The sequence below is a fragment of the Hylaeus anthracinus genome, unplaced genomic scaffold (genome assembly GCF_026225885.1).
Source record: "Hylaeus anthracinus isolate JK02 unplaced genomic scaffold, UHH_iyHylAnth1.0_haploid 0, whole genome shotgun sequence".
Lineage (NCBI taxonomy): Eukaryota > Metazoa > Arthropoda > Insecta > Hymenoptera > Colletidae > Hylaeus > Hylaeus anthracinus.
Window position 1 is genome coordinate 920,131 of NW_026533254.1, and position 20,870 is coordinate 941,000.

Consider the following 20,870-nt stretch of genomic DNA (forward strand, 5'->3'; position numbering starts at 1 on the left):
TAATTATATGTTTATATAAATATAAATTTTGTACCTACTTTATTAACATGAAAATAAGATACTTTAGTGATCTTGTATAATTAACAAATTGCATTTTTATACAATTAACTTCTTTTTTTTTGTTTAATGGAGTAACAATAGAATATCAAGTTATCGAAGACACGACAAAAAATGACCCCTCAGTTTTCGATCACTTTATCGTTTTATGTCATCGGTATTTGAATCTCGATGTAAATTTCGATATCTCGCATAGGCGGATGTTTAATATTTAACGAGCATCGAAGTAATTAACATCGCCTAAATATTTGGTCGAATCGCCAGTTGTGTTGTGGAATTGCGCCTGATTTTCTTAGGTGGTGTTACGTAAATAAAGTAGGCAAAAAATGTCTCCTAGTCTAACACGAGCGCCGGAAGTTTGAAAATGATTGCGGTAATGGACGCAAACTATAAGATCCTTCCGTCATTAAAGAAGATCGGCATAGTTTCCGGGATGTTTGGTCGCGAAAGTAATACTCGAAGAAATAAGGAAAACGAGTTCGATTTAAAGGTACGTAAGCGTGATTGTTATATTAGTAAAAATTTATCGTTCGAATCGACAACTCGATGGAAATGAATTTAGGCGCGTTAAAAGAAAGTAAGAGGAAGCGTCGTAAGATGTCGGTTCGTTCGCTACCGCGAGAGAACGAAAGGATAGGATTGGTCGCTTCGAACGTAGTGGCAGACATGTGTTTCGTTTCCCGCCTAGTGGGTTGTTATTGTGTGGGGGCCCCGTCAGTCCGGTGAGTCGAGCGTAGAGAGCATAGGGCCTAGGTCAGAATCGAACCGCTGTTGGGTTGGCTCTTCGGTACGGTGGTGGCTCTGTGCGACTGGTGACCGACCGTGGTCCGTCCGTCATATTCCCGGTTTGAAAGCAAGGTTGCGACTAGTTGTTGCGACGCAGGAAGGTGCAGTGATCTGTGTACGGAGTTGCAAACGGGTCTGCCGGCCATGGAGAAGCGGATAGAGCTCGAAAAACGGGGAAGAACCCCCGGCGAAGTAAGCTGAACCCCACTTATTTTATTACATTGCTTTGCTCGACACGAGACGAATCGCGGGTTGTTGCGTGCTTGCTGTTCTATCGTGTACATGACTCTAAGAGCGGGTGTAGAGTGAATCGTGTTCGTTCGCGCGACACCGACACCACGCACTCGCTCTGCGGCACGCCACTGGCTCCTCGACGATGCACGGGAACTCGTATTTCTTGACGGCGACCGCGTGGCTCCGACGATTTATCGGCCAAGAAGACGTGTTTTCGGTGCCGACACGAGATGCTACGACTGCCACGAGAGTAACAGGCATGGCGTGGATCGCTTCAACGGCTTGTCCCCTTGATTTTTCACTACCTCGCACCGCTGCGACGCATTTTCCCCACATTGCTCCGCTTTTTTCATCCGACACATTATTCGGAACGTACACGTTGTAATCGTCGTGAATTTTCTAACGGATCGATGAAAAATTCGAAGAAACCGATCTAGTTAGGGAGGATTCCCAGGTCAGTTATCGCTTCGTGCTGACTGGAAAACAGAAACTCGGTAGCCGATTGGTTGACCAAATTCAATGCAGAGACGATCAACCAATCATTTATCAAGCTTTCCACAGTTTTTCCAGCATACAAAGCTTTCTACTTAAATACGGTGTCCTTTTTATCGCGGCACAGATATGTTATTACATTAATGGAAAAACCACTATAAAACTCGGTGTTACCGTGCGTTTGTGGTTAAATTTTATTATTTTATTTCGAATAAAATTTATGGTATTATATGTACACATTATGCCCTACTGGTTTTTGTGATGTAATACATCGCAGAATCAGCGTCGTTGGCATAGAAAGTAAAACGTGTTTAATCAATGGAGACATTGCTCTCTTACAATGGCTGATTTTTTAATGTACATATTCACTCGTGTATTCTAAATAATTTCAGAAACGCTATTTACGTAGGCATTCGATTAAACGATAGTCCTAACACAATTTTTATAACGTGATTTGTCTCAATTGGAGTACTATTAATTAATCGATCTTGAAAACATACGAGATAATTTCGTATTTAACTGTTACTTGGAAATTTTCCAAGTCATGTGACCGAGGAAACATTTCCTCCTAATTTCTTAATTAATATTTTCTTTCTATTATTTTCGTACAAAAAAATACAATTTCTTCCATACAATATTATATCAACGCTATGCATCCATCGCAAATTTGTTGTTTATTTTTTGTGCTCGTTAAATCGAAACAATAATAAAAAGAAAGCAAACTATTTTCTTTGCTCCACTTAATATGTTACTTGTTTATTTTTCAAAGCACAGGTATATTCAAATAATGTTTTTCAGAAACGTTACTTGTAAATGGATACATTTGTTGTCCAACAATCGAATAGTTTTAAATATTATTATCACTTATTTCAAATACTATGTTACACGCAACTCGTGTGATCAAATTATAGCGTGGCGTGGCTGTCTCTAAGAGCCACTTTTTTAAACTGCTGTGCATCGTACGTGCGTGCTCGCTACAAGAGTAAATCGCATATTTATAAATTGTTTATAAAACGTATTAGAAAATTAATTATTCGCGATGCTATTAGAATGTAACTCTTAACGCTTATCTATTCACTTTTCAAAAAACGCAATAGCAAAGTGTAAAAAGGCTTTGACAAGATGGTGCCCCTTTCGAACGACTTTCGAAACATATGTAACCTCGCATGCATCTACTGACAACTTACAGTTACTTACATATCAACTATTATGTCAGAGTTTAATAGTCTTTTGACCGCGATTTTCGGCGATCCGAGAACACAGAATTTTTCAAGGTCACACGGAAACTGAAGCTAACAAAAAATTACGAAACAAATCAGGAAGCATTGTACTCTGCTATACATATATTACATTCCCTCGATACGAACATTTGTTAAATGATTTTATCTATTGTGTTATTAGTGTTTACGTGACAAAATTTCGATCGAGTGGTAAAATTTTCTATAAAAATGTAGTCTTATTGGTAAAATGGATGTAGTCTTATAAGACTGGGAAAAAAATAACATTTTAAATCTGAATTTGAAGAAATGATAAACTGTTTACCGTGTTTGTGCTACAACCAAATGATAAATATTCTATTTCTCGTTACTTTTATCAAAATGCAAACACAACTGTGAAATTTTCGTAGTGATAAATATTCGTTTAAAACACACTGTGTCATAGTTTGTGCGATTCGTACATTTTTCTTGTATGTGGTAAAAGTATATTATGTAAATCAATTATCAGCGGGAACAGTTGTGCGTGCCATGAGGTGCTGCTGCGAGATGCGCGTGCGAGTGGACGTCGCCATTATTTTTCGGTGCGCGCGAGAATATTCTGTCCATAGTCGAAGTTCTGTATGCCTCGTAGAATACCGGATATTCTAAGATATTTCCGACTATTTCGATGTATGGGAATAATGGTGAACTAATCACGCGTAAAGGTTCTCTGGTGTATATAATTTATAATCGTGATTCATGGCGTGTTTCTGCTTACTGTGCAGCCATCTTGGACGAGTCCACTCTGTCACTAACTGACACGAGTACGTTTAAAAGTAATCAGAAACCCAAAGTAATTGTTTCTCGTGTGGCTGGGTCGCGTGAAATTTTATTATAATAATTGGTCAACACTCGACACCGTGATGCCAACTCTTTTTTATATATCGATATAAAACGCATATGCGTGGGTGTTAGCATCGCGTTAACCACCGGCGCGGCGTTGCGATGCGGTTCGTTCGACAGTGCTGTAACTACTACTTTATGGTCCACTGCACGAAACGTAATGAAATCGTATACGTTTATGTTTTTCATTAATGCAAAGAAATATTTTCTTAGTGTTGTTTTCGAAACATTGTTTCATGCGATACATCTTTTATTTAAATTTAGATATTAAATATTAAAAACAAATATGTAATATCTACTTCATCATAGTGTAATTAATTATAATTATATATTTTTAAATATCCAATAACCAAATAACTCATAAATAAGAATATGGAAAAATTGCGAGTTCCTTCAGATTTTCGAAATATGGAATTTTCAGTATTACGTTATATAGCACAGAGAAAAAATGTGAAATTTTATTCAAATTTTTAAAATGTGAAGTTCTCGAGAATTTCTATATTTTTCCTTTCTATTCCATTTTGGAATGATTTATTTTGAATTATTATTTCGATTCGACGATAATTATTTGTTGTAAATGAAAATGAATGCTCCCTCAGTTTCGTTTAATTTGATTACTCGATCAAATATCGTCATCTGTCCATCGTGTAGTTAACTTGTAGCTGTCATTGATCCGCTCCTATAAGCCGCGACACTCGTAAACGCTTCCACTATGATCAGTGCAACGCACGGCGCAGCCAATCAGCCGGTTGGTCGGAATGTCGGGCAGTGAATCTAAGATAAGGACTTGCGACGATTCCGAGGCTCAGCGTGAAAGCGGTTCGTCGCTAAAGTCCGCCACGCAACAGTGTATTCGGTTTTTATCATATTCCACCATCGTAAAATTTTGTCCCTTTGATAAAATACCGATTAAGGGGGGATTCTCGTTTAAAGGGTCAGAGAAATCAATTTTTTTTTTTTTTTTTTTTCATGAATATTTCGAAAGTATATGGCATAGAGAATAAATGAGTAAAAGTAATAGTTATTAATCCAAGGTAAACAGAATACTTCATCGCGCGAAATGAGCCCCAAGAAATTTTAAACGCGTTTTTCTCAAAACTACGTTTGGAACTCACGATATCTTAAAATCTAACGAACAAAAACCCATAGCTAATTTTCAAAGTCGTACTATTCTTTTTATTTTCAAGATTTCTTTTCTGTTATTGTCTATTGGATAGCCAAACTCATATTTTAATACCGAATAATTATATTTTCGGGTTTTTTTTTCTGATAAGAGGAACTGTTGGATCTATGGATACCATGAAACTACCTTTTTTTTATTATTTAATCAGACTTTTATGTTTGTAATTTTAACGTTAGTCAGTATTTTTGCATACGTATAACGTGTAGAAAAATAACCGCCTTGCAAAAGACCTGGTGCTTTTCCCAAATAAAAATCCTAAAAATTACTTAAAAATCGCGCCTTTAAAATCCCGTATTAATACGTCGATATTTTAATTGAAGAAATTTCATTCCTTTTTCCCAGTTGAATAATAGATAATGAATAGTGCACATAGCCATACACATAATTATTTCAGATATATAAATGATGTTAAAAGTGCGATTTGTGTCTGTATTAAAAATGGATTGTAATAACATGAGAACTTAAGACTACTCGGATCCGTTACTGTCGCGTGCCGCAGTTCAGTGTTTATTGCTTGCCGGCTTTTCTGATGCCGCTAAACAAGACGCGTCGTACACTCTACTATCATCCCCCCTGTATCCCGGGGAACCCCGTCGCACTTCTCTCCCCCGTTTCTCCTGTTTCCTTTCTATCTCCCCTCTCTCTTCACCTTTCTCTTTCTCCGATCAATAAAATAGCCCATCTCCCGCGAAAGCTTATCGTTCGTTTGAATTTTAGCGTCTATCGCTCGACTTTTTCATACGCATTGACTTTTCTACGTTCACACCTTTACATCATGGAATGTTTATAGCCGCGAATGGAAAATACGTAGATGTACTTACTTAAAAACAGCCTATCTAGTTGAACTAGTTCCGAATTATCGATAGTGTTCATTGTAATTAGGAATGTGTAAATGATCAGTGCACAATGAATTTAAATTGTACATGAACTGATTATTTTTAATTGGACTACTTGTTTTTTACATTGTATGTTTATCACAAGGTCATTGTTATATCTTTTTACAGAAAGTAAAAATATATCATTTTAGTGATTTCATTGTTATGTATTTTAACTTTATGTCGTTTTATTTTTTTTCAAACAAAAAGCGATGTTCACTGAAATATTATCTTTAAGCTTAATGAAAAATTGTATTGTTTATATAGAAATTGTTGTTCTTTTTCAGATTAAAGAACTTGTCCTTGACAATTGTCGAAGTACGAATATCATAGGTTTGACAGACGAATTTGCTGCTTTAGAAACATTAAGTCTCATTAATGTGGGTCTTACCAGTCTAAAAGGCTTCCCAAAATTGCCAAGTCTCAGAAAGGTAAGCAAACTTACGAGTCGCCGTCTACATAACATATTCAAAGGGTAAATCACAATAGCAGCAAAGTGTATTAAAAACAGGTGTATTAATGTGAACCTTTATTTCATGCAGTTGGAACTGAGCGACAACAGAATTTCTGGTGGTTTAAATCTTCTTCATTCAAGTCCCAAGTTAACTCACCTTAATCTTAGTGGCAACAAAATCAAAGATCTTGACACACTTCAACCTTTAGTAAGTTCTAGTATTTCTATTTTATATATTCCATATGTTTTATATAATTCGCGTAGATATTGACAATTGTATTCTGATTTGTAGAAAGAGTTTAAGAACTTGAAGAATCTTGATTTCTTCAACAATGAAGTAACAAACTTGGATAATTATAGAGAGAAAGTTTTCAGTCTAATTCCCAGTCTTCGATATCTTGATGGGTACGTAATTTCGATGTTCGAGAGAAGTTTACTGAATTATTAAAATGATGGTAACACTTAAAAACATTAATTGTTTTATACTATGCGACAGATTTGACATAGATGAACATGAAGTAGATGATACCGAAGGAGAGGATGATGAAGTAAATGGAAACGAAGACGGAGACGGAGATGCTAACGAAGAAGATAGCGAGGAAGGTTAGCGAAGTTCTAAGATTTGCTCGCATATTACATATTATCTACATTGATATCTTTCGGAGTTTTAATAATAAATATACAATTTTAGTTTCGGATGAAGAAGACGATGAAGACTTTGATGAAGGTGGTGTAGGTTTAGAAGCTGTCTACAAGAGTGGTCTAGAGGTAAGTCGATCATATTTCATGCTGTATCCTTATTCATAGTAATACGTAAAGTAGAATATTTTCGATTATAGTTAATATTTTAAATGAAATGAATTATAACAATTATTCATTTGTACTAATTTTTATAAATATGTTATTAATACATGTTTCATACGGTGTAGGATGATAGCGATGAAGATGATTTCTTATGCGATGAAGAAGAAGAAGAAGATGATGATGATGGCGAAGATGACGAACAGGATGAGGAAGAAGGTAAATATCGTACATATATTAACCCTTTGGACGCCAGCAGCCCTTGGTTCCAATGTGAAGAATGCCACGGAACGATGCAAAGGCTTTGTTTGTTGGCTCGTGGCACTCTTCAATTTAAATAAATATTTGTCCCTTATTTCTTGTACAGTAATACTAGTTTTATCTCATGGAAAGTTAGTAAATATTACTTAAAAAATATATAGTAAATTTTATTATATATTTTTCTATGCATTGAATAGAATCGTCTCCTGCTCGAGGTAAGAAGAGAAAACATGAAGATGGAGGAGAGTCAGGAAACTAGAATCGTAAAGAACAGGTTCTGATACCATTGAATGAGTGTAAAATTCATATAAATAATAACAATAATTGAGACACCGAGTGAACACCTGGGAATCAAACTAATTGACCGACCAATGACAGACTACAGTTAGTTGTGTGAATTTATCAGTAAATCATTGACTGACAAATTGTCTGTGGAATAACAAACGATTTACCATTGCGGAGAAGAGGAATATGAATGAATTCAAAAAATGGATAATGATGGCATAAAATAGGGCTGCATTCCAGCTGGGCACAGCACGTTTTAGTTATACTAACGATATTTTATATAGAGTATATAGTTAGAATATTAGTGGTGTTGCATAGTGGGTGAAAGATCAGATTTTGAAGGACTCTAAGAAGGCGGCAGTGGAGTTTTACACTTGAAGGAGCATATTTGTCTGTTAGCTCCTGTCGGCCAAAGGCTGGTCACGCTGGAATGCAGTCATCGTTAATCAGTACTAAGGTTACATAAGTTACATTTTAAATACATTATTATTGTACTATGAATAAGTCTAGAGTACACGAGGAACAACTTTTGTACAGGTTTACACCATACATTGAGGTGCATTATGCCTCTGTGATTTTTGGGACAGAAAATAAAGAGATAAATATATGTTGCTCATACATTGAGCTTATATCTATGAACGACGTATTGAGATAGAAATTACATCATAAGAATGAAAAAATGAAAATCAACTATGTACATTTCGTTTCTTAGGATGATAGTGATTGAAATGTATAATTGATATCGACTAAAAACAAATTAGTTAACCTGGTAAAAAATATCTTAATATTTTCAAATATTTTTTTTTTTTTATATAAGTTATGCTTTGATATTTCAAGAAATCATCTTGAAAAATAACTCCGAATTACGTGAGATCACAATTGACATTGTGGTATTCCGACTTGTAATTTCTAGTAAATTTTAAGTTTCGAATTTCTACGTACATTGGCAATAAGCCATACGTTACATGACTGTTAAGATTATCGTTATTTACCCTCGAGCATTTCATGTGTTACATGGTATGCTCTTATACAACAAATTCATTTAATTATTAATATTATTGTAATATCTTCTCATTTCAAATTCCAGACGTTTAACTGTAACGATTAAATGTTTTTATATCACTGAATCATACAGTTTTTTACAATAACAATAGAATTACTTGTTGGGTAGTTTTGTTAATACATTACAGAACTAAGTGCTTGTAACGTAATATTAAAAAAAAAAAGAAAATCAAAATTTAAAATTGCTGTAAATCCATGATTACCTTTAATTTCTGTCTCTGAAGTTACCATAGCGCTGCCACATCTCGTGATGATTAAAGTGCGAAGTTAATTGGTAATGATCATTAATATTATTAATATTACATTGCAATTATGATTTAAAAAAAAAAAAACATTCACACTTGCGCTTTCGCACTTTTGAATCGTATTTAAAAAGTCAGAAATGCAAAATTTAGAAACTTGAGAAATAGGCGCAAAAAATAAAAGGTGGATCAGACGATGTAGTTAATGGTGAGACTGTGGCAAGTGAATTACTGGACGGACTACCAATTAACTACGTGATCGTGAGAATGGATGGGAGTGAAATAGCGTGTGAGAGTGCAAGAGAGGATCGGTTTTATAAGAAAAAAAAAAAAAAATTATGGTAGAGTCGAGGATCTGGCGCCTCTTTGTCGCCAGTTTGGTTATGGCCTTATCCAATTTTTCCAAGACTAAAGCAAATTTATATTAGGTACAATGAGTATATGACATGTACAGGTCCAAATCTGTAAATTTCCAATCTGCAATTTGTAATTGCGGCTCGCGCGGATGTCGTATTAAAAGTTAAATTATAAATAAAGAAATTAAATTATAATTAAAAAATTAAATTATAAATAACAAATTAAATTATAAATAATTAAACATTCCGCGCGTCCCGCGACACGTACACTTTTGTCAATTGCAATTTTGGATAGCCATTTACGTAATCTATCACCTATTATCAGATATATTACATCTGTGTATTGTCTGTCTGTTCCGTTGTTAAAATGGATTTTTATCATAACGTTTGTTTATTTCGAGCAATCCTCATCACAAAATAAGAAAAAATAATTTATTAATAAAACCATTTACAAATCAAGAATTGTGTGTCTGATGACTATCATTAATCCATCTTTATTCTTATAATAATTCTTTAAATTTGCAGTGTTCTCGTTATTTATTACACTATTTTCTTACATTTTTCTTATAATTTGTTTCCTTTAATTTACAATAAATGCTTCAGCACAAACGGAAAGAAAAGTTAATATTTTATATAACAAGTACGTTAAATATTTATATCACACGAGTAAATAGTATATCTAAAATGGTAGATAGCATCTTTTGCATTTTTAATTATAAGCCAATGCAAGAAAAAATATACGTACACAAATATTACCGAAAAAGCTTATATCTGAATTAATTACGTTTGAATGCGTTCGTTCGACAATGATAATTTGAGCGAATACAAGAAGGCCGCCGCTTACTAAGTAATGCTGTCGGAAAGCTCGGAAAAACGAAAAGAATAAATACGTTCCAACTGATCCTTTCTTTCGGAATGCTCGATTTATTCGAAACGCTCGCTTCTTTAGAATCTAGTGTATACTAGGTTCGGCCTGGTTCGGTCCGATCATTCGAGCTTAGCAAAACTCGTCTCGCTTTTCCGAGCTTTTCGACAACACTATTACTAAGCTACTCTGTGAGCGAGTAAGCTTACAAATGTTTCGCTCTCAAACATAACGACAGCTCTCAGGTAGATAGCAGCTAAGTACTCACTAAACAATACTAATAGGTTCGTCAATGCGTTTATTAGCTTACAACTAAAATGTATACAGCCTTGTTTCTTTATTGCTATCTAGTCATCCTTATCGTATATATCTACAACTAACGTCCATTTGAATTATTGTAGATTCCTTATTTTGGATTTAATTCTCTTACTCACTATTACTATATACTATAAATTTATATAAAAAATATTTCACTATACGTCCTATATTCTAGTTAGACATTTGTACTCCAAGTTGTGCACTCTGATTTCCATACTTAATCTGTCGTTTTGTGATTGCGTGTTAGTCAGTCTTTTTTAGGAACTCTATAAAAATAACGGCTCATTACTTGAGCTATATAAATCAAAACAATACTAATATTGAGATTAATATCAGTGGCATCATCGGTGGGAAAACGTCTAAGTTCGTAGTGAAAATAGTTCCTCTCATTTCTGTAAGATAGCACCAGCGATACCTTTTAATCAATTATTCCTTATTTTTCATAAATGCATAATTAATACGATTCTTCGCTTTATAATAGTACTTAATACATGAACTTTATCATTTTTATGAATACTTATTAAATGCAGCAATAAATATAAATCCTTTAGTTAGTTACGTCAACTATTATCAACAGTGAGAACTATTTTCACTACAAACTTGGGCGTTTCCCCGCCGATGGAGCCACTGATACGTTTTACTTTATTTATTTTAGGTGCGAGCAGACCTAGCTGCTCGTAACACCACAATGTTGTACAAAATTATATTACATCTAAACATATACACATGTAGTAATATTTTCCGTAATTTATGTTAACAGTTTATAATACTTAGACTTATATCTATGGCACGCAATTCATTGGCTTAGTAATACTATATAACTTAGTTTAAGGTAATACATGGGGTTAATGTGTTATATTATTTGTTACATATTATTATTACTTAACATAACTGTTTCTCTTTCAATCTTATTTCCTTGAATATCACGTTTGCTTAATACCAACATAACATTTCTATTTCTTCAGATTTTATCAGCCACTGATACTAAAACCAGTATTAGTATAGTGCAATGATTGGCTGCTATCAAGGAACGGCTATGTTTCAGAGCGAAAAATTTGTAAGCTCATCAGTGTGCAAAACGGCTTGGTAAGCGGCTTTATTATTTGTTTGTTTAATTTATTTATAGTGCGCCCGAATCTCTCTGGGCATTGCACTCAGTCTTTGGTCCTTACATTATCAGTACATTGTTTCCTTAATATTATGTTGTACAAAGTTATCAGTCTATATAGACTTATTCGCTACAGCCATATCTTAGGAATTTAACGATACGAGTAATCTTCTATATTAATTCAGTCTCTACTTTTTTTTTGTATAGGAATTTTTAACAAATATGTATTCCCTTTAGGATACTATTTCACTTATATGTATATATTCATATATCATCTAAGAAAAAATAAAATTATATTCTTGCTTTGGTATATTAGCATTTATAGTCTTTCCTTATCACATCGTACATGACAATTCCCTTTGTACCTTACAAATACAAACTAATCTCTCAAAAAATGCTTATGTAAATGTTGCAGGGAAATGATAAAAATGGAGATTTGATCAAATTCCTAAGGTAGATGATCAATTTACGGGAGATGTTAAAATAACAAGGTCATTCAAGGTGATTTCCCTAAAGAAAGTAAGTGATTTGATGAAATCCCTTAACTGTTTTAATGAAAAGATGGAATAATATTGTTTAGATATTAAAAGTATTAATTGAGTAAATCATGCGTTATTAAGTGTAGAGTAGGTAATACAACAATAGTCGTAGAGACATAAATTATTTATTCGAAACTAATTAGCAAAAGAAATAGGTACTAAAAAAAAGAAATCATACTATTTCATCTTTTCGTTAAAACAGTTACGGGATTTGATCAAATCACTTACTTTCTTTAGAGAAATGACCTTACGGAGTTGTTATTTTAACATCTCCCGTGAATTGATCATCTACCTTAGGGATTTCATCAAATCTCTATTTTTATCATTTCCCTGCGACATAAATACATATCTCACTGTATAACTTATTTCTAATACAAAAATAAAATGAGCGGCTTTATTGGATGCATCATTTGTTTTGCGTATCGCACAGAACAACGCGACCCTTTTTGTTCTGTTGTACCAACAATGTTGGAAGCGTGGACAGTGCTGCCAGGACGCGACGACTTCTGAAAACCTGATAAACCCAGCCTCGACATTTCGCGTTCAGTCTTCAGTGTTTCTCCGCGCTTCCGTTCGTGCGTTTTGACTGTGGTTCGGTCTGGAGGAAAATTAAAGTCGGCCGGGATTCAAAGTTGAAATAGTGTTTTGCGTAGAAAAGTTTCGAAGTCGACACTCTTCGAAGAACATCAAGAAAAATGGCTGAAAGTAAGGGTGCGTTGATCGCGAAAACAGTGCAAAAACACGCAGGTAGAGCGAAGGAGAAGGTAAGTACCCACCTACGGACACATATTTTTATCTTCGTAACAGATTTTTTCGTGGAACGTGTCAACCGATCAAACGATTCCAGAGAAGTTGTATGTTTATAAACCATTTCGTTCTGTCTTCCCTGATCGTGTACTCTATATTTTCATCCGTTTCGCGCATATATGTGTTGTTTCAACCTCTACGTGATTTCATAACCTCTCGAGCGATTTGTCGCCTTCGTAGGCGTTGCGTTTTACCAAATTTGACGTTTCACCGTTCCCGATCGCTTTAAAAGATCTTGCACCTGATTTTGTAAAGACGCCGGTAACTCGTTTGATTTTCTATTGTTCGTGCAAAGCTGGCTTATATAATCGGTAAACACGTACTAGTTGTGTAGCAGAGTTTCATTTAAAATGACAATTATGCAACTGTTGGGCTTGGTTCAGCGTAGTAATGCATATATCACAGGTACATCTTCCACATCGGTTGCACACTCTTGAGCGAAGTAATTGTGAGCCGGGTAGATTGTCACGTGACACCAATTTTTTTCCTACTCGTCGTTGAACGCTGCCGTTTTCTTCTTATTTTCTTAAAATAAACCGTGTCGTAGTTTTGTCACGTAGGTATTTCGCTTTCGTTCGATATTTTTTGTTCCGATTAATGTTGATCCACTGATCGTTGTTATTACTACTGTTTCGTACAGAATTATTAGAATATTTGACAGTTTCGGACGGGACAGATTCGGATTTTATTGGCTTTAATTGAATACACAAAGCAAGGCAATCTTCATCTGTAAATCGATTGTGACGTGTACTATCCTACTTTAATATTATATGTTCTTTAAACTGCAAAGGTGTTGTGATTGTAAATAGCAGCAATTTTAATATAAGAGCAAACGTACACACATGTGGCAACATTTTTCGAGAGATTAAAGTGTTAATGATGTACAGTGGGTGTAGAATGTATAAATTGTAGTTTTTTAATTTCTTTTTTTATAATCAAAGATATTTTACATATTCCCGGAAGTCTCTGAGATAAATATAGTCCAAGCAACATTTACTAGTTAATATAATTTGTGAAATTAACGAAAGCTAACTCTTCTTAAATTCTTTTTTTATAATCAATGATATTTTACATATTCTCGAAAGTCTCTAAGATAGATATAGTCCAAGCAACATTTACTAGTTAATATAATTTGTGAAATTAACGAAAGCTAAGTCTTCTTAAATTCTTTTTTTATAATCAATGATATTTTACATATTCTCGAAAGTCTAAGATAGATATAGTCCAAATAACATTTACTAGTTAATATAATTTGTGAGATTAACAAAAAATTTCAAAAAGTAGGTAAAAGTATAGAAGCAATAAGTATTTGTACGATTCTCATGACGAACCATTTATAGTAGAATTTGTAACGTAAACACATTAGTTTATTGCTCCGTACGAATTAGAAAACATCATATTTCCAGTAAAGTATTTTTAAACAGTTGTGCGAATATTTATTGCTTCAACATTTCCATCGATTAATTGTTTTTTTCTTGTTAATTTCGCAACTTACATAAATAGCTATTTTTTTTGTTGTAATCTATCTATTCTAGAGATTTCCGTGAATATGTAGAATGTCATTGTTTATCAAAAATAAGTGAATAAATTACAACTTTACACAGTTTTTTTGGAACTTGATCGGTGTACGAACACCTTCTACACCCACTGTACATATACAGTGAGAATAGAAAATACAAGAAAAAAAATAAGTAAGTCGATCGATTTTTAAATTAACGAAGATATAACATATGCTTTGTTACTGAATCTTATTGATCCTCTTCCGTAATGTACATACTTTGAATCTCTTTCCGCGTATTCGCCGTAGTTCAAAGTAGAGTTGCAGTCCTTTGAATCGTTATGTATTATATAATCGGTGTTTTGTGCCAATTGTTTCGCTTTTATGCTTCGATTTAATAGAGAGAGAAAATGTACACAAATGGAAATTTTTTTAATCGTAACACGATGTCATATTTCACATTTTTCTCTCATACAAGTTTTCAACGTACGAAACTAAAAATTACTTAAATATTTGGTGTTTATCGTATCGTGAATAAATTAATGAAATCAACGTAGAAACGTTTGCATCTTTGTTTGTCATTCGCGACCTTTATCTAGATAAGGATTTTGCCTGTGATTAAGAATTGTCACCAGGAATAATTTTTCAACTGCATCGTTTTTGATAAATCCAGTTGTGGTATAAGGTTCAAGTAAAAATAATTATGAAATTTTTAAATATTTGAACGTTTTTATCGAAGGATGTTTGTTATACGACAACGTAACAAATGTTTATATCGAGTCATTGATCTATCGTGATACGACCTTAAACTGGCCTTGAAGTTAATGACCCAGCAATAGACGATACAACGAAAAGCTTGTTGCATCGAACAGTGTTTTCATTGCAGGATATGTTTCCAGCGATGACCTTTTATATCTCCGCATTTTTTCACACGCTGCACATACGACCCAACTTCTTCAAGCTTTCCGCATTTAACCCTTTAGGCACTATCAGTGGCATCTCAACGATTTGCCAGATTTTCTGCAACTAATAGTTTTTAGTATAACAGCAGATTTACTGTAATACTTTCTAGACAATTATTTTACAAATATTAATATTTGGAACAAAAGAATTCCATATTATTTACTAGAAAGCAATCAGAAATCTAATAATGAAGAAAAAAAAACTTTTGACTTAATTTTAACGCGTTATTAGTGAACTAAAACGTAAAATATAATTAGTTCAATTAACTGTAAGCATGATAAATTAGTTGTTACTAATATTAGACATTCTCACTGATATATATACAATTGATAATGGTTACATAATAGAATAATTCTAGTGTAAATTTATTTAAACAGAAAAAAATTACAATACAGTTATAACTGAGCACTATAGAAAACTAAGGAATCTATCTGAAATTTGTAAAACCAATTTTTTGAAATGTTAATTTGTTTTGAATATACGAAACATTTTTTTTCTTAATTAAATGAAATTATAACTCTATTGAAAATGATACAACAAATAGAATTGATGATAAAGGATTAAATTTTCTATTTAAAAAACGCACGCAAAGTTCAAGGGAAACGCTGAAAATAAGGCTTTATTTACGAATTTATTACGAACAAACGATTCGTAGAAATAATTCGAAATTTTCTACATGTTTCTATACGCAATTGAAATTATAGGAAAAAATCTTGTACAAAGAATTATTGTTGTCTCTATTCCAAATAGAAGGCGCTTTCAGATGCCTCGTTTTCTGAAGCTCAAATTTGCGTGGTGCAAGGCTTTATTTACAAATTTATTATGAACAAACGCACAGTACGGACAAAAATCAAAATTTCTTTACTAATATAAATATATTGCTATTTATTCTTAAGAAAAAATTAAAATTAACCATAAACATTAATAAAATCACAACAAAATTAACAAATTTAACAAAAAATTAACAAACCCCGATTTTGATGAAACTTTGTATACTTGTTAGTGGGACCTTCTTATGAATTACACCATCCTCAGTACGTGCGAATTTTGCGTATTGAGGGAGAAATTAACCCTTTTATCCGAGCCGCCCCTTTTACTTTTGCTCGGAAACGATTAGAGATTACAAAAAAATGTTCAAGCAAGCATTACACTGTTTTTAGAGGCCTATAAACCAATACCAACAAATCTAAAAAAAGAACAAATTTTTTTTTAATTACCCCCCTTCCCTCGAAATTTTTGAAAATTTTGATTTATTTCTGGATCAGTAGAAGCGTTCTTTTATTCCGAATCCAACGGTATGTATGAGTTTATGATTATCATACAGGAAAATGATGTAATATTGTAAAATTGTCGCTTTAGTAGTCCATATTTCCAATTCTTTAGGAATTTTTTTCTCATAAATAATAGAAGTTGCTTCTATATGTTATTTAACAAAATATACTTCGTTTTGACCAAGGATTTGAGAAATAATTTTTATAGAAATCCATAAATCAATTAAATCAAAATTTTTAACTTCCAATTGGGAAGTACGGTTCCTTATTAAAAATTATATAAAACCGAACGTTGCAAGTATTTGCAAAAAAACTTATAAGTTTCGTAAAATATAACAAATAATGTATCCAAATATGTTGAGAACTCAGGATATTTTTTGCCGTTTTGTCTGTATGTTTGTTTAAAGATAAAGATTGTATTATGGATACAAATGATTGATAAATGATTATATTTATAACAATTTCCACGCTGACACACATTTTCTACGATATAAATCTGCCTCACATTGTGATATATACTAATATTGAATTTTGTCCACTTATTCCGCACTGTGAAACGGTTCAACGAAATAATTCGAAATTTTGTACTCGTTTGTATACGTCATTGAAATTGCAAAAAAAAATGTACAAATATGCTATCCCATATGTCTCTATCCCAAATAGAAGGCGGTTTCACGTGTCTCTTTTTCTGAAGCACTAACATGAATAAAAAAACGAACGAACTTTTTGGCCAACTTAATAGTTGGCGAGCACCATTAGCTTAGCATTTTGAATTTCAGCGAAGGACAAGATGCGGGTAACTCGTACAACGTATCGTAGGATCTTATGATTCGTAGGTGTTTTAAGTTGCTTTCATGGTAGAGGTTATACAGACTTATCTGGTAGAACCGGTCTAAGGTATTGCCATGTCGGGGTTACCACTCTCCTCCAAACCGAGAATCAGGCTTAAATCGAGGAAAAGACAGAAAATCGGTTTTCGAGTCGGAGAACCGTAGGCGTAAGCGCGAGTCTATATTGATATCGATATCTATTCACATACAGTGAGTCATTAAGTTATTAGCACACAGAGGAAGTAACAAGGATACGAAAGATAAAACGAAGCAATGAAAGATCTTTCTATGCTTGTTATTCAAGAAACATTATATTTAGAGCATGAGATATTATAACGGTGAAAGAACAACAATAATATCATTTATAACTGTGATGAAACGAAGCAATTTTGTGCATTATTTAGGTCACGAAATTATTGATACAAAAATTAAGAATTTTTGTAGTGTTATTAACTGGTAACCCGTTTGTTTGATTGTGTCGAAGAATGTCTTTGACACTGATTCTATCTGAAGTGGAAGGCGATGGGTGAGAATCATGCTGGGCTGGTTATTTGAATCTACTCAATCTACAATGTAAATTCAGCACAATGTTCACTTTACCTCTGTATACACAACTATGCGTCTTGTTTGAATGTTAATCTTCAATTCCTTATCGCATTACTTTATTTTTATTCAGTCCGTGTCACTATGCTCGTTTCTGGGCAATGAGCTTTAACAATTGTTTTGTTTCAAAACAAATTTCTCGTCCATTTTGAACATTGCTCTTTTTAAATTTTCATTTATAATATCAAAGTACTTGTCTGCATTCATTATTGGTTGCTAAAATATTAGTTCTATTAAAACGTCACAGCATCGTTCAGAATTATTCGTCACATTTAACAGTTTGTCGTAATAAATTGTTCGTTAAACGTTTCGGCAAGTTTCCGCCGCATTTGCCGTGTTTGTTTTACTTGGCGCAAATCAAGTTTGTTCCGATCGCTTTATTTCTGTATATAACTCATGCCAACGGTATTTTACGTTCTTCATTCGGAGGAAGCTTCGGTAAAAAGGAACATGTGGACAAAAAATGTTTACGGTATCCTTAACCCTTTGCAATCGAAGCCATTTCGTTACGGAATGTGCAAATAGGATTCACGTTGTATTAAATAATTTACAATTCATTTTTAACATAAAAAACGTTATTGCAGTTTAAATATAAAAACTAGGTATATAGTGCCGCTGACTTTTTTTTAGATCTATCGATGACCAATATTTCTGTATTACATTATTTTCACGTACAGTATGACCTCGCTTAACGCTGTTTCAATATTACGCGGTAGTAAGTATTTGGTAGTTTTCTTTTACTTTATAGAAAATGATTTAAATTTTGATAGAAGTTCAAAGGCAAGACAAAGTGTCTTGGTATCGAGAACTGCTTGCTGAAAGAAACAGCGCTAGACAAACGACTTTAGATGACTTCGTCGCAAAAAAAAAGAATATCAAATGAGGAGGAACCTTCCCCGTCACAAACACGATATCTCTACTCGAACTTTTTTTTTTACTTTCGTGAATGTTTTATGAATAAAAATGAATATTAGCAATAAATAAATCAATAATTGATGTACTAAAAAACTACTTAAAAATTAATGTTACAAAATAAAACAAAAAAGGAACTGATCGATTTTCTTATTCTTTGTTCTCTTTCACTTATCCTCGTTATTTATGTTTCAAGATGACCTCGTTTAACGCTGTTTCGTTTAACACTGGAACTTATTGGAACGTATCCCCCGCGTTAAGCGTGGTCTTACTGTACATCCAACCATTTGGTCAGCGTACGCCGATAAAGTAGCCAAGCAACGCTTTTTTTCAAATTTTTATCAAAACAAAACATAGCCTATGTTACTCAGAAATAGTGTTGCTTTATATTACTGAAAAGAATTTTTAAATCGGTTCAGTAGTTCTGGATATTACTCCCTACATACAAACAAACAAACAAACAAACAAAATTTACTTCTTTATAATATTAGTATAGATGTAACTTGAAAAGCATGTCATTCATCGTAATGGTACTCTTAGCTTACAATCAGTGTAAGAAGTATTCGTACAGCAACCAATTTAAAATAAAATTTATAAGAAAAGAAATAAGAGGCTAACATTAAACGTTAATTTAAAACTTTAATTTACGCAAATTCTACTCTAAAAATATGTAGGAATGTTGCTCAATTATTTGTTCCCCTAAAATTTATTAATAAAATAAATACAAGAAGTATTATTTTGAATTGGTTTCTGTACGAATACACATTACACTGTCTTTATATGAATTTTTTAGATATCGAGAAACATATTTATGCCAAAAACCAAAATTTTGTACTATTCTATACTATTTTAATGTGTAGTAATGTGTGAAATAGTCGTTGGTGTGCATTGAAAGTTCCCATCTTTAACGTTTCATTGAATTGAATTGTTCAATTTGTTTAATTTGCACAATTAAATTTAGCTTAAATTAATTCGTAGTACGTAAACTAATATCGTTGGTATTGCTCAGAAATTGAATAATCAGTTTCTTTGATGGAAAAGATATCGCATCAGGCACAGAAACTTTAATTTATTCTTGCTATCAATGGTACGAAGAGATATTCGAGATATAGGTTCACTTGTTATACTCGGTACCCATAATCAGTAAAGTTTCGCGGAACAGACAAGACCATTATTACCATTATTTAAAGACATGTTTAATTTATTTAGCCCTTGACACATCGCGGAGGCACTTGTAGACTCGCTTCTGCGATCAAATACATATGACATATCGACAAGAGGCGAGGTTATGGGAGGGGTTACCGAGTTATGTGCCTTCTCCAAGTGGGTCGTGGTCGGATAAGTTTGAGAAACACTGATGTATACTGTTACTTGCTCGATTCGAAAGAATACTGACAAAATTTAGACGGTATCAGTGAAGAATTAATATACAGGGTGTCTACGTATAAGTTCGAACATTCGCAGGGTGTCAATTCTACATCAAATTTCCAACAAAAAATTACTCTTAGACATTTTCTTTGTGTCGCATTATTCTCGAGTATTTTCACTTTTAATATTTTTTCTGCATTTTCGATTTGACGCTCTTTAAACGGCCAGAACTCCACCAAATTACAGTTCAAACTTAAAACTAAGTATACCATTCGAAAGAGCGTTAAATTTTCCATCTCTCTGATGCAAAACCAAAATTTATTACGTAGACTTAACAAGTGAAAAATTAGGTCGAACTTCACATTGTGAAAATTCCGAAAAATTTGACTTTTTCTCTATCCGTTTTTCGGTTTCAAAGACGTAGTTGTTTAGCGGGCACTCTTCGGGAAAAACTTCCTCGATGGCTCAACTTTTGAACAGTATTGTCAAAAAAAATTGGATGGTGGTACTTTAGGGAGAAAATGACGTTTAAATCCAGAAAACAAACAAAGAAAATGTCTAAGAGTAATTTTTTGTTGGAAATTTGATGTAGAATTGACAC

General features: G+C 33.2%; 2 protein-coding genes across 4 annotated transcripts in view; both read left to right on the top strand.

Annotated features, from left to right (window-relative positions):
* Nucleotides 1–793: 793 nt before the first annotated feature.
* On the top strand, nt 794–11,788 carry LOC128893681 (acidic leucine-rich nuclear phosphoprotein 32 family member A-like). Its single transcript, XM_054154866.1, has 9 exons — nt 794–1,035; nt 6,014–6,157; nt 6,269–6,388; nt 6,473–6,585; nt 6,677–6,783; nt 6,872–6,948; nt 7,110–7,200; nt 7,440–11,202; nt 11,336–11,788. Exons 1-8 carry the CDS (start codon nt 988–990, stop codon nt 7,499–7,501), a joined length of 762 nt encoding a protein of 253 aa, XP_054010841.1. The 5' UTR covers nt 794–987; the 3' UTR covers nt 7,502–11,202; nt 11,336–11,788.
* Nucleotides 11,789–12,537: 749 nt separating this feature from the next.
* Nucleotides 12,538–20,870, top strand: part of LOC128891698 (myc box-dependent-interacting protein 1) — a 73,803-nt gene continuing 65,470 nt past the window's right edge. The window contains exon 1 of one of the 3 annotated variants that reach the window (XM_054151456.1): nt 12,538–12,781. In XM_054151456.1, coding sequence (XP_054007431.1) covers nt 12,713–12,781 — 69 coding nt within the window. In that variant the 5' untranslated portion in view covers nt 12,538–12,712. The remainder of the gene's footprint in view (nt 12,782–20,870) is intronic. The other 2 variants (XM_054151621.1, XM_054151534.1) reach the window with 2 other exon arrangements.